This window comes from Thamnophis sirtalis, unplaced genomic scaffold (assembly GCF_051295495.1).
Source record: "Thamnophis sirtalis isolate CommonGarterSnake01/CBP01778 unplaced genomic scaffold, rThaSir2_p1.2 scaffold_3, whole genome shotgun sequence".
In the NCBI taxonomy this organism is placed as follows: Eukaryota; Metazoa; Chordata; class Lepidosauria; order Squamata; family Natricidae; genus Thamnophis; species Thamnophis sirtalis.
In genome coordinates, this window is record NW_028261383.1 from 114,442,510 (window position 1) to 114,456,633 (window position 14,124).

Below are 14,124 nucleotides of genomic sequence, written 5' to 3' on the forward strand. Positions count from 1 at the left end.
ATCGGAAAATCCAAGTTCATCAACACATTACTTTGATTGTAAACATCATTTCCCTTCAAGTTGAAGGGCAGTATGAGCAGACTATTATAGTACTTTCAAGATGAATTTGTAAATTCATAAAATAAAATCCCCATGTGTAAAATGTGAGATTTGTATTTCTTGAATTCTGTCAATCTCGGAGGAAGGAAGAACTTCATATTTTTAATAAAGAATGAGAAAATAGTTCTTCCTAAACATTTTGAGAGGTCTGAATCTTGGGTACTAAGTGGGAGCTGCATATGGATGACAGGAGTTGAATCTCAGGTAATATAACACATTTTTACAAAAATTAAGAATAAAAAAGTAAAATTGGCATCAGCTTTGCTCCAATTAACTGAATACAGTAAATTAGTCACTTTTAATTAAAGAATATTACAAAAGATGTGCAAAATAACTTTCATGATTAAGTACACATTTAAAAGCAACATGCAAACCCACATTTGAGTATAGATTTTAATTAAGTGAAAAGTTTGGGTGCTTTACAGCTGAATGCATTAAGCCTTCAATAAATTTTGAAGCATGTGTGCAAATGAAATTAATTGAAACTGCTGTAAGGTGGTGATAATTTAAAATTAAGTGGTCACATACATGTGTTCCAAGGGCTTTGAAAAATTAGGCATGTCCCTTTATCCCTTGTTCTAAAAAGGCATCAATTTAGTGTATTTTGACTACATAAATCTTGGAGGCTATGGAAGCAGAGCCTGGCATCTGCTCCCTATCACAGAACTTTATTATAACCCCCTTTTCCCCCAACATAAGTACCAGAACACAAAGGACTAAAATTTAATAGTATGGAATGATTACATTCTAGATGGAGACAACACAGCCTTGTAAGTCCTCTTTGTTGACACTTCTTACCTGGCAGAATCACTGAGTTAACAGCACTTGATGTTGGTTGCTATAGAATATTTGGCACCTCTGATACATGACATGAATACCTACTCACAGCAATATCGAAACAGACTTGATTGTTCTGTGTTTTGAGTTATTGCAACTCAGAGCAACTTTGCTACAGTTTCTGTCTGGGAATTCGGAGGAAACAATATCTGTAAATGCAAAAGCTGCTGATAAATGACTGGGATGCCATTTCCAATTAACCTGCCTGCTGAATCTAATCTGAAGAGTCTTCAACTGATCAAAACTCTTGATAACCTTTCTTTCCAACTTTATAATGTGGCAGGTACTCAGTTTCATGATATTTAACAGGGAGAACCCTCATTGAAACTTGAAGAGAAAAAGAACAGCAGCTGCCAAAGTAACACTGAAAACCAACTGTGGAGAGCTAACATCAGTCCTTTGCCTTGTTCCAATTGTTGACCAGGTCAATCCCATCTTGAAGAGTGCCATCAAATTAGCAAGTCAGAAGTTGTCTCTTCAACAGGAGGAGAATTGGGATGGAGATTCTGATAACTTGCCCCATCAAACCATACTTCCCAACTGTCCAGTCAAAGTTTGTCATCAGTCATTTCTAGAAACTGAGCGTAAACATCTCTGGAGCATTCCCCTTTTTGATTGAATAAAAATTTGTAGTAGCTGCCATCTGCACAGATTGCTAGGAAAAGAGAGAGACAGAGGTTTTTCAAGTCATTGCTATGAAAACAATTATAAAAATCACACATTGCAATGTAAGATGTGAAGAAGAGGAAGATGTCAACATCGAGCATCAAGTTAAATTCTCCAGATTATTTATACCTACCTCCCATTTTATTGCACGGCTTGCTCCATCCCTAACAGCTTCATAATTCATGTAACTTCATATTGGAATCTCAGACTACTCTGCGGTAAAGTCTGAGGACTTTGGTATATGTGTGTGTATATATATATAAATATATATAAATATAAAAATATAGCATTTATTAAATCAGGACCCTTACCTAAGACAGAATTCGGCTCTGTTCCAAAGGCACAGATGCAGGGAGAACCCGAGGGAACTTGAAACTTGGAAAAACTCCATTTGGAACTGAAATATTTGGGCAGGAAGCTGGCAGATGCTAAGCTAAGAGATTAAAAAAAAATTCTTGAGTACCTACTGAAGTCAGGCACAGAAATAAAATAGATGCTAGCAGCTGCTGACAGTTGCAATTGTTTGTTATTTATTGGTTATATAAGCTTATTTAATTACCATTCCAACTTTTATGTATAAATGGTGCTAAAGTTGGCTGACAAACAAAGAAAACCACAAGAATACAGTTAGCAATGTGTCAAGGGTAGAGAACAGCAGTTGCTTTCAGCAAATAAATTAACAGTACCAAAATCTTGTCCACTTATGGCAGCCAGAATAACGTAGTGATCCAGATGCAAAGGGGAAAATATGATTGCCATTTCTTGGGCTCACATGGGACAAAATGTGCATTTCTGGCATCTCCAGAAACAATTATAGGAGTTGTGTTAATCTTAACTATGCAAATGTTATTGGAACAGCAAAATCAAGTTCAAGGCTTAAGGCCAGCATTGCATTCACCCAACTATGAATTGAAGTCCTCAAGGGAATGTAATTGAATCAACTGACAAAAAAAGATGAAGCTTTGGGCAAACATGATGACTCAAAGAGATTCAATATGTCAATCCGAAAAGAACAGGACCACAAGAATCAACTATAGCAAAAATATCAAGGGGATGTTATTAAGAATGTTGGATAAATCACAGAATCTACAGCTAAAAACATTCAAGAGTAATCACACAAATGTTCTAATAAAGGCAATAAGTTGAAAGGAAGATGAAATATATTTCAACCATTTGTAAATGAAATGATTAATAAATACATTTTCAGAAAAGCAATATTCAGGAACAGTTTCCATCAAAAAATGAGATGTGCAAGGGAATCTCCTTCCCTTCTGGAAATGTTTTTAGTTTATTGTTTTGGGCTAGTAAGAGACAGTTTTCACATCCATAAAGATTTCCTTTCACTATCATGGCAAATAATCTCTACCAAACTTTCTTGGTCATTAACTTGACATTAATCCTGCTAGACCCAACCCCGTTACCTTGATTGCTTATTTCTTTTGGGATCCTCTGCAGCAAAAATGTGTACTGTGGCATGATCACTTGACACGCAGATAAGAGAAGCATCTTGGTTGAAGTTTATACTAATGGAGAGATCAGAAGCGACATATCTCTTTAGCCCATGTTTGTCATGGAACAAATTGCTTTATAAAGACATCCTACTTCTTATTTAACTGTTGATCTGTTGGAATTGGGCCAGGACAAGTTTGAATCAATAAATAATTTTAAACATTAACAAATTGTAAATGGAAATGGCATGATATTTAAATAGTTTGCATTCAATTTCACAGGGACCATCCTCTCCATATGCAGTTAAAAATTCTCTATCACTCCTCCATTCTTTAATGATTACTCCGCAAAGCAAAACTTACCAGTATATATTGGCAGCCTGAGATCCTCTGCGCAACTCTTGAATTAAATGCCCAGATGACGTATCAAATATTCTTATAAGGGTCCCCTTGAAAAGGAATAACAATCTTTGAAGTTGTGGAAAGCAATACTAAACCAATAAATTCTTCAGTCTTTTTAACTCTTACATGCACTTCCTGATAGCCATATATTGCCTCTGCACCTAAAAAATACATCTTGCCTGCATCTCCTTTTACTGACAGTTTGACCTTCAGTGAAATGGATGTTGGAACAGAAGACTGAATTCATAAACATATCAGAGCTCAGGCCTCATTTCTAAGGAATATTTAGGGTGATGGGTGATCTTTGCTTTTGCCTTTAAGGAAAACTGATTCTGTGTTATGATCAGAAACTCTTAGGACAGACATCTATCTATGAACAGGTAAGACTTCTCTCTGTTAACATCTGTGAGGGACATACTCAATTTGGTCCCAACATTCTCCCAAGCCCACCTATCACCACAAAATTTAGTGACCAGCTGATCTAGTCAAACTGATCAAAACAGACTGCTGTTTAACTTCATTTGCCATTTACATTTATAATGCGTTTCCTCTGAAGATTTAAGTATTATATCCAGAGCCCTCATGGCACATTTGTTAAGTGCAGTAATGCAGGCAAATCTTGAACAGGGATCAAGGCTGACTCAGCCTTCTGTCCTTCTGTAAAATGAGGAGCCAAATTGTTGGGGGCAATATACAAATAATGCTCTACATTGTAAACTGGCACAGAGTCCTGTAAAGTGCCATAGGACAGTATATAAATCTGAATGCCACTTCGATATACAGGGGTCACCTCCATTTTATTTTCATAACAACTCTGCAAGGGGGTCTGGGCTGACAAATAGGGACCCAAAGTCATTTAATTAACTTAACACTCAATTGGGAAATTAAACTTAGGTGCCCTTAGTTACAATCCAGTTCAATATCCTTAAAACTCTTTTCCAGTTTACTTGTAAACAGGTAATTATTGATTAACAATCACTTGTTCAGTGGCTATTCAAAGATACTATGGCACTTATCAAGTACTGGTTACGACCGATGTTCAAAGTTTCAACCATATCAGCACCCCTGCAGTCACATGATCATAATCTGGACTGTTGGTAACCAGATTGCATTTATGACAGTTGCTAGTGTCCCGTGGTCACAATTTGCAACCTTTCTTGTTGACTTTCCAGAAGCAAAGTCAGGGGAAAGTTACAAGTTCCTTGGGTAAGTCTCACCTACCCATGCACTTCCCCCAACTCTTTTATGCCTGTGCTGCTACTAGCTGGTCATCCACACATCCTCCCAAGCAGTGGTGGGTTTTAAAATTTTTTAGAACCTCTTCTGTAGGTGTGGCCTGTTTTATGGGAGTGACTTGCCAGCCATGTGACTAGGTGGGAGTGGCTTGCCAGCCATGTGACTGGGTGGGCGTGGCCAACTTGTAAAATGTGGTGAAACTCACTTAACAACACTCTTGCTTATCAATCAAAATGTTGGCTCAGAAACACTGGCATTTGAAGCACGCAAGTCTTAAAGCTGTCAAGTTACAAGACCCTTGCACCCCTAACCCTTTAGAAAAAAATCCCAGGGGTGTTCAAACTTGACAGCTTTAAGACTTGTGGACTTCAACTCCCAGAATTCCTCCTCCAGTCATGTTGGCTCAGGAATTCTGGCACTGAAGTGTACAAGTCTTAAAGCTGTCAAGTTACAAGACCCTTGCATCCCTAACACGTTAGAAAAAAACCCCAGGGGTGTTCATACTTGACAGCTTTAAGACTTGTGGACTTCAACTCCCAGAATTCCTCCTCTCACTCTTCATCTTGATGATGTGCAGACGGGCGGGGGGAGGGAGCTGGAACCTGTTCTAAACGGCACTGTAGATTTGTGGAACCTCTTCTATAGAAGAGGTTAAAACTGGCAGGAACCCACCCCTGCTCCCAAGCCTTGTTGAGTTTCGACTGCGTCTCCCTGATCGCTCATGCACTTGTTCCTGCAGTAGCCACTCCCTGGCCTGCTGCACTATTCATGCCTCCCCCATCATTCCTACTCCCCCCACTCAGCAGCAGCCATTTCAAGCCCCAGGGCACACATGCCACAGCTCCCCTTCTTGGCAGCAGCCACCCTAAACCCCACTATGCCATATCTCCCTCACCACTCAGAGCCCACCACCTGGCAGCAACCACTTATCTGCCTGCTTGTAGACCCCCTGGGACTTGCAAGTTCTTGCCAGCTTCCCCACTGACTTTGGTTGTTGGAAGCTGTGAACAGGTGTTTGCCTTATGAAGGGAAATCCTCACTTAACAAAGGAGTGTGCAGGAATTGCTACATGAATGACATAGATGAAATTGGCTTTAAAGATTTTCCTAAACTGAAGTTTTAAATTGATGTAACTTTACACTTGCATGAGATAAATCATAATGTTATTTTTTTTAAAAAAGATCAAATTGTAGCTTGCTAATGATGGAATCACTTAGATGACTTACACAAAGAATATAAAGAAGCCAGATCATTTACAATTAAATTTAGACCTAACAATGGCTAACTGGGAAGTATGGCACTCTTTGTCGATTTATCATAATCCAGAGATTTTAGAAATTAATTTCCCATTTTCCCAACACTAAAAATATAAACTGCTGAAGCCTTGATGACAGCCTGGAATATAAGGTGGCCCCACTGATTATTCTGACTGATGGGATCCAGGAGAAGGGACTTCTCTGCTATTGCACTTGCCCTGTGGTACATCTTGCTTTTCAACCCTCAGCCCCAACCCACCTGACCTTCCAGAAGAGCTTAAAGACTCTGCCAGTTGGGTTGGGGTCCCAATGGGGAAGTATCATAGTAGAGGTGGTTGATTAAGAACGGATCTCACCTCCTCCCCACCATCCTGCTCCTGCCCTCTCCATCTTTTAATTGGGCCATGCATTCTGGATTTTATATTAACTTACAGTAGTTATATTTTTAGTTTATATATTTATATTCTATTATTGTAAGTCACCCAGAATTACCTTGAGGTAAGATGGGCAGCCTATATATGTTATAAACAAACAAACAAATCTAAGAATAACATGCAGGCTCTTATCAAGACACTATTTAAAATTTATATGAACACATTCAAGATTGTTGTGTGGCTTCCTAGTTAACTATATAACAAAACATTTTGCTTACTTTTTCTGATGCTGTAGCGATTCTTGTTCCCTGCAAATTTAGGGCTATACAACTCAAGATTCCTTCATGAGCAGGTATATCTACTGGAGGTTTTTCAGTGTTTGCTAGATCTACTATTTGCACATGTCCAGTATGTGTTCCAGGGAATGCAAGTAAGGAATTATTACTATTTGGACACAGGACACAAAGACCTAAAATAAATAATTGCAAGAATTAAAGAACTGTTATTTTTACTACAGTATCTCTCACACCATCCCATCTAAAGAAGTTTTCATGTCCTCAGACTAACAAGCCATTTCACAGAGTAAGCTACGCTTTAAGTTTACTGTGAGGTCCTTGGTCCTCTCTGAGCTTGGTGGTTTCCTTGCAGATGTTTCATTACCAAACTTGGTAACATCATCAATGCACTTGTTACTTTGGTAATGAAATGCCTGCAAGACAACCACCAAGCTGAGGGAGCACCAAGAAACTACATAGTTCAACCCTGAACTACAAATACATGTATGTCTTCTATTGGTAGTTTAGATTAGCAAAACATACTTCTGCATGTATAATATATATTGATATTATGTAGCCAGAAACTTTAATATCTGTATAATTGTGGTGGAATGTAGTCTGGCATTCCAGGAGGGAAGGACTGCATTCCATAGGGCAAAGAGGTAGTGAAGCATGGAAAGTTTGGTTGGGAGAAAGAGAGTCAAGGAGATTCCTCCTTAATGATTCCCAGAGTGTATCTATAGCCTGAAAACAGTTGCTTTAGCTTGGCAAGATTTCGCTCTATAGGAGAGGAGCTATAAAAGACGCTGCTCAAAAGTAATTCCATGTGTCTTTGTTGGTTTTTGGGTCCTGGCAGTAATAAAACCTCAGAATTACATTTAGTGCCATATGATAGTGGAATCTTCCCAAAAGATTCCTTTCAAACCCCAAGATAAAGACAAATGGTGCTAAACCTTCCACCCCACGCAATGGTGATGACATACCTTTCTGAGCTAAGTAACAGAGCATTTGCTTTCCAATTAAAAAATGCCAGGTGACTACATGCCAAATAAGCAACATCAATTGACCTCCACAAGCATAATGCCAACAAAAACACGAGCCAATAATGGTTCTATAATGGAGACCACGTACCTTTAGGGTTGTAGCAAGTTTCAAAGACATGTAACTGGTGAGGATTGTGTGTGAATGTGAAAACTTTAATCATGGAGTCCAAAACTACGACAATTCTGGAAGAGAAAAAGCACTGACATAGATAGTGTACTCAGATTGTACTAGAGAGCATTATGTCAACCCTAGATCAATTTTCCTCCTTTTGCTTCAGCTATTACAGCAAAGCTTCCAAAATTATTTAAAAGTGTATCAGAATTTGTCATAAAGCAGGAGTTCATGGATCTTTCTGCCAGAGAGGTTCTGTAAGGCGGAGAATGACTTGTGTTTGCTAAAGCAGATCAGTACAGCATCCCTTCCTTTGTTCCATCATATTCAAAACAGTTGAGTGTGTTAATAAATAATGAACACTCACAGCCTTTTCCTTCCTTAAAAATATCTAACTAATAGAACAAATCAAAACAATGATAAATAAAAGGAACTTTCTGTTCCACAAACTGAGCACTTACCTGTCCCTTCGCAGCTTAACAGCTTTGACTTCTGTGGAAAATTCTATTTCAATAACTGTCTTCTTTTTCAAATCATCCCAGATCATCACTGCAGAGAAGGAAGTATCTTATTAATTGTAAAACAAATACCTTCAGCACTGACAGACTAGCTCCAGTAGGAAGTTATATTCTAGATTACCTCATTATATAGATAAAGCAAAAGATTCATATTCCATATTTGGACAGGTGTATTTTTAATTCTGGGATATCGGACTCCCAACTTTTGTGAGATCCAACCAGAATGGAAACAAATCGAAACTTCTATCACTTACAACTGTTACAAAACTCAACATTCCCCAGCCTTGATACCCTAAATTTCTTTGAGCTATTCCTACATTGTTTTACAGACCCTATTCTTAAACCTTTTTCCATCTTTCCTCTTGTGTCCAATCCATTTCTCTAATCAGATTGCACCTTTTTACTGTACTCCTATTAAGAAATGCAATGTTTATTATTTAGTTATAAATAAAAATCAAAACAGTCGTAAATAGAAGCACAATAGACCAGGGTCTGTTCTAACAAAAAACTGGTTTCATTATTCCCTTCTGAAAAGGTTAGAACTGCCCCCACATTTGTTTAAATTGTAACTACCCAGGAGAGATATACAATTCAGGTAGAGCATTGTGGCAGTTTTGAGACTGAACCCAAGAGTAAAACTACTATTTAATATTCAATATCATACCTTTATTAGGAGGATACTTTGGCTTTTTCCCTCCACCAACCAAAGCTAAATAATTGCAGCGAAACAACATTTCAACATGCCCGACACCTCCTTCTAGGAATTCTAAGGGACAGAACAGGAAGCATATATGTATATATATATAAAGTCAAACATTCAATGCAGAATTTACTAATGTCAGAATATAAAGGGAATTTTTCTTCAGACTTAACATTATGTTTAAACTTACATGCAGTACTCTACATTTTTGTTTGCCTCTTTCTGAGAAAATGTTCTCGCTATCTCTTAGTGTGCTCAAAGATTTGTTTTTTTTATTATACATTATTGATAACTATTATAAGTCAGGAAGCAATAGTGCCATGAATAGTTAATGAGAACTACCCTCCAGTTTTAGAATTCCCTGGCAATCAAACATTTTATTTTAAGGCTATTATCCTATGCAAAGTTACTTGGGAGCAAAATACAATACATTTATTTGGGATTCTCTTCAAAACTTTGAGAGACAAGATCATAACGCCAATGGATTATTTAGAATTGAAAAGCAGCAATGGATACTGAGGAAGCATCTCACCTTGTTTCTCCTTCTCTTTGAGTGGATCTGCATTAAACACTCTAAATCCATTTTCCATTCCACATGCAAAGCATCCTAAAAAAAAAAGATTGCCAAAATAGGTATAAATGCTCTATGTTAACAATGGAGGAAGAACAAGACATGCTAAAGTGTACTTTGCATGCATCAAAAATACTGGTTTAATATCTGCAATTTTCATAATAAAGCAGCTTGCAAGCAAGATCTCCCGCCATAACCCTGGTGAGCATTTCAAACATGGGTCTTGTACTCTTTTGAAAGAGCTCTAGTCCAGTGCTGTACAACTGACAATAGGAAATAGGACCACCATGGTTATATATTCTCGCTCCTTTAATTCAGGTGGCACCATTTTGCCTGTTGCATAGATAACTATGGTGATTACGGATATATACAAAATTAGATTTATGTTTTATATCCAATCCAGAAGAAACCACTGGATTCTGGAAGTACAACCAAATCCTTTCAGATTGTCTGCAGAATCAAAACTCAAAGCAGTTTGGTTGTTTTGATATGCAGATGATGAAAAATACGGAGGAATACCTTTGGCTTTAGGGATTATAAGGCACAGCTGATGTATGTCAACCCTTCTTAGCAGTTCTACACACACAAACATACAAATGTTTCTCCCTTCATTTAATTCCCATTGCCACAGATTCTCAGCATGCCTGGCAGGCCCATGCCCCCTCCAATCTTTGCAGGACTTTTCTTTCCTTCCCTCAGCTTTTGCAACAACTGTGTTTCTGTTCTTTACTGTTCTTTAGCTGCAAGGAAGTAGCTCCTAATATAGATATTGCAACAGACTGCCTTGCCAGCCTATCTTCTTAGTGTATTCCTTCCTCTGCTTCTTTTAGCCAACCATGCGCCTCCTAAATTAATCTGCCCAGAACAGTCATACTTTGGTCTACATCAGGACAAAACAACCCTGTTTGATTTCATACACAGACCAAACCACTTAAAACTTTGTATTTCACTAAGGTATGGACAACCTGAAATTAGTTCTTCTGTGAATGAAATGGTTTGTACAGAGAACATTTTGTAGATCCCTAGTGGTTATTGTCATTTTCACCATAAACAAATCAAAATCAGCCCTAAGACTTGTGTTTTCCATGGTTCTTTTCTGGCATTTGGGCTTGCTGGCTATTGAGTTTTACTTTCACTGTTACAATGTGTTTTTAATTTGTCCTCTATGCTACCTTGAATGGTTTGTAGAGTAGGCAGCATTACAAATAAAATAAATTGAACTCCTTTGTCACTCTGCTTCTCTCCTGGTCAAGAAGCAGCTTACTGCTTATCAATCAATTGCTTTCTTCTACTTCTCCTTCACTTTTCCTCGAGTTTGTTATCTGCTAGCCAGGCTCTTTAGGACAGGGTTTAATATTCTTTCAGAAAGTGCAATATCAGTGTTCAGAAAAATGTTCAGTAAAACTGGAAGAACTCTCTCTTGCTTTTACTCCAAATATACCCTTAGTGCCTCTTAGTTGGACAATTTGATAAGTGATGGCTAAACCTATCATTCAAAGCATGCCTAAAACTCACCTAACTCACATAAGGGTGAGTTATGGTTATTTTCCATTAGTGGGTGAATATTGGAGGAGAAACTAAATCTGGGGATCCATCAATCTTTTTTTTTTACTTGTCCTGCTGTAAATTAAGCACCATTCACTATCTCTTGTTAGTGTGGCAGAATAATGATCAGCCACAGAAGTGGTACACATTAGGCCAGCTAAAGTGGCTCAAAAAAATCAATGAATAGGTTAATGGAAAAAAGACTTGCAAATTTTTTTTGGAACTGTGATCTTATATATGTTGATGGCAGCAAGACTACTGGAAGGACATTTAGATTCCCACTCTGGATGAATGGTTACAGAAGTTGATGGAGTTGGCAAAAATGGTTAAATTGATCACTTTGATTAAAGAAAAGAATATAAGTACTTTTGTTCCTGAAGATGAAACTTCAATACTTTGGCCACCAAATGAGAAGGAAGGACTCACTGGAGAAGAGTCTAATGCTGGGAAAGATTGAGGGCAAAAGAAGAAGGGGATGACAGAGAATGAGGTGACTGGATGGAGTCCCTGAATTAGTAGGTGTGAGCTTAAATGAATTCCAGAGCATGACAGAAGACAGGAAGGCCTGGAGGAACGTTGTCCATGGAGTCGCGATGGGTCAGACGCGATTTTGCAACTAACAACAACTTTTGTTGCTACATGGAGACTGCTTCAAGACTTTGTGCTTGAGATGGGGGAAAAATGAAACTTTGATTTTGGGTTTTACTGATTAGATTGATTTGTTGTTATAGAAATGACTGGTTTATATTATTATGGAAAAGTAAAAAGTTGAGGTTCGATGCTAATGCCTTATTCTACTGGAATAGAGGAAGTCGGAAATCAACACCTTTTTTTCTCCCTCCCCTCCTCACCTTTCTTTCCCCTTCTCCTCCCCACTGTGTCTCACTATTTGCTTTTGTATTTTTGTATTTTATTCTGTAATCTAATAAAATGTTCTTTTTTAAAAAATATATCAGTGAATAGCACTTTAACCTGGCCATGAGGAAGACAGGGCTCTATTGAGGAAGAGCTGCAAGTCAGGATTGGTATCTATTTACACAAGAGAACAGTTAAATTGCCAATCTGCTGTAGAAAAGAGAAAATTGAGGGCTAAGTAAGCCCAGCAAACAAGTAACAAATAAAAATATCTGTCTATCTATCTGTCTAACTAACGAAATAGTCTTAAACAGCAAAATCTTGCCTATGCCAATAGTTCTGTCTCCTAAAAGCCTATTTATCTTGGGAAGGCACAAAACTACACAGAATTTCTATATAATACAAATTACATAGGCGTGGGATGGGTGTGATTCTTCACCATAAATCCGAACAGTTCCGCTAATCTCTGGCTTTCTTCATGCTGACTCCTCTACTTAGAACTAGCCGATGGGGAACTGGCCTCTCCTACCCAATAAAACCTCCCAAGTCTGTCCTCGGGCACCGAACACACAGATGGATCGGTTGCTTTTCAGCCTCGCGTGTCTTGCGAGTCCAGGAAACTGGACCCAACATTTCGTAGTTCAATCAAGGCCATGTGCCGTCCGGTCCCTGCCAACAACCACTGCCCCAAACAAGAAAAGAGAGCCGTAGCAGCTTCCAAAAAAAAAAGAGGCAAAAATATCTGGGCAACAACTGAAAAGGCGCCCGGGCGCCCGTAGTACGTATGTGCCGAAGACCCAAAGCGAATCCAGAAGGAAAAGCTGCATGAATTCTCTGCCCGGGTCCCCAGCGCAACATTCAGCTTCCCGGCCTCTCGCTGACTTCCTCCTGGGAAACTGGGCTAGCAACCGACGCTCTTCCCCAAAAGCGGCTGAAGCCAAGAACCAGGGAGGGAAAAGGGAAACAAGCAGGCCCGTGTTTCCGTGCCCGCAAACGTCTGAAATGGGGCAAGGCGGGTAAGCAGACGACCGCCGTTCCTCCCCACCCCACCCAGCGATCCATGAGATCCCTACCGTGGTCCTGGTTGAAGCCGGCGAAGAGCAACCCGTTCCCATGCGGATTAACGGGGAGCAGGTTCATGGCGCCGGACGATGAGGAAAGGCCGCGGCCTGGGAAGAGGGTCGCTCACACCATCAGCCGAGGATCGGCGGTGGCGGCGGCAGCGGCGCCACGATTCCTTCCGGACTAGATCAGGAGCAACGCGAGCGCAGAGCGCATCGAACCGCTTTCCTTGGCTTGCTGGAAGGGATACCAACGCCGTTTGAGCAGCGGTTTCCCCCAAATCAGTACAGCCAGTACTACAGAACTGTAGTCTCCGGGCAATTTGCAGACGCTGCCTTGATTGCAGAGCGCATCGATCGAAGAAACCCACCCGCCTGAGCGCCGAGCTCATTCATGCTCGAGTTCGCCCGCTCGCTCGTTTCGGGTGTTGACGGCGGACTGTTGCTTTTCGCGGCGGGGAGGCAGCTCGATACACGGTTCCTACTTTTGAGTAAAACTACTTAGAATTATACTGGGAAAACCCAAGGTCGTAGTAAGCCCAACTGTCGCTTTCCTTACATCGTTCCTCCGCTCCTTACCAAATAGGTAAGGCAAGGACTTTGGAGAACGAGGAGCGGGCGGTAACACCGCCACCCCCTCTCCAGTTCAATGCAGCTGCACTGTGACACTGGCGCTCAACAGAGGTGATTTGGGGAGGAATACACGGGACTCTTAATTAAATAAAAAATCCCAGGCATTGGGGGCGGGGTTAAATATGCTTATTTAGATTCTGTATAAGCGGCAAGGACTTGTGAAAAAATTGTTGATAAACAATGAAGGGGTTAGCCTATTTTTTTTTTTTAGTCCAACCCCTCCAAACCACCTAATGTATGAGTTGTACGTAACAACCTAGGAGTTAGTGCTACTGAACGGACCCAGTTCTCTTTCCCAAGCGCATTCAAAGGATAGCTGGGTGGGGTAGAGCTGAAAGCGCTAAATAGGGTAAATAGAATAAATAATATAAGTAGAATGCAATGATACCACACTGGCTTCTATTGGCTGGAAATTCTACTAGCTTAGTAAGTGAAGCTTGCTAGTTTGGCTAAACTTTTAGAGGTATTATAATTTTTATTCTTGGGGTTAGCA

General features: G+C 39.6%; 1 protein-coding gene across 4 annotated transcripts; it reads right to left on the reverse strand.

The window, feature by feature from the left end:
- Nucleotides 1–378: 378 nt before the first annotated feature.
- Nucleotides 379–13,242, reverse strand: WDR45B (WD repeat domain 45B). Of its 4 annotated transcripts, none has more exons than XM_087709769.1 (10): nucleotides 13,011–13,242; nucleotides 9,499–9,573; nucleotides 8,931–9,032; nucleotides 8,210–8,297; nucleotides 7,725–7,819; nucleotides 6,597–6,787; nucleotides 3,414–3,499; nucleotides 3,024–3,125; nucleotides 1,914–2,030; nucleotides 379–1,591 (listed from the first exon to the last, which is right to left on the reverse strand). In XM_087709769.1, exons 1-10 carry the CDS (start codon nucleotides 13,075–13,077, stop codon nucleotides 1,498–1,500), a joined length of 1,017 nt encoding a protein of 338 aa, XP_087565895.1. In that variant the 5' UTR covers nucleotides 13,078–13,242; the 3' UTR covers nucleotides 379–1,497. The 4 variants fall into 4 exon arrangements, with proteins under 4 accessions (XP_087565895.1, XP_087565894.1, XP_087565896.1 ...); XM_087709768.1 differs by having other exon boundaries at nucleotides 1,914–2,035; nucleotides 13,011–13,241; XM_087709770.1 differs by lacking the exon at nucleotides 13,011–13,242 and adding an exon at nucleotides 12,055–12,144 and having other exon boundaries at nucleotides 1,914–2,035.
- Nucleotides 13,243–14,124: the final 882 nt, after the last annotated feature.

Coding starts and splice junctions, on each gene's coding strand:
- WDR45B (XM_087709768.1), bottom strand. CDS start 13,077: ATGAACCTGCTCCCCGTTAATCCGCATGGGAACGGGTTGCTCTTCGCC. Junction 7,820..8,209: donor GTTAAGCTGCGAAGGGACAG/GTAAGTGCTCAG, acceptor TTTCTCTTCCAG/AATTGTCGTAGTTTTGGACT. Junction 3,126..3,413: donor CAGGCTGCCAATATATACTG/GTAAGTTTTGCT, acceptor TCTCTCCATTAG/TATAAACTTCAACCAAGATG.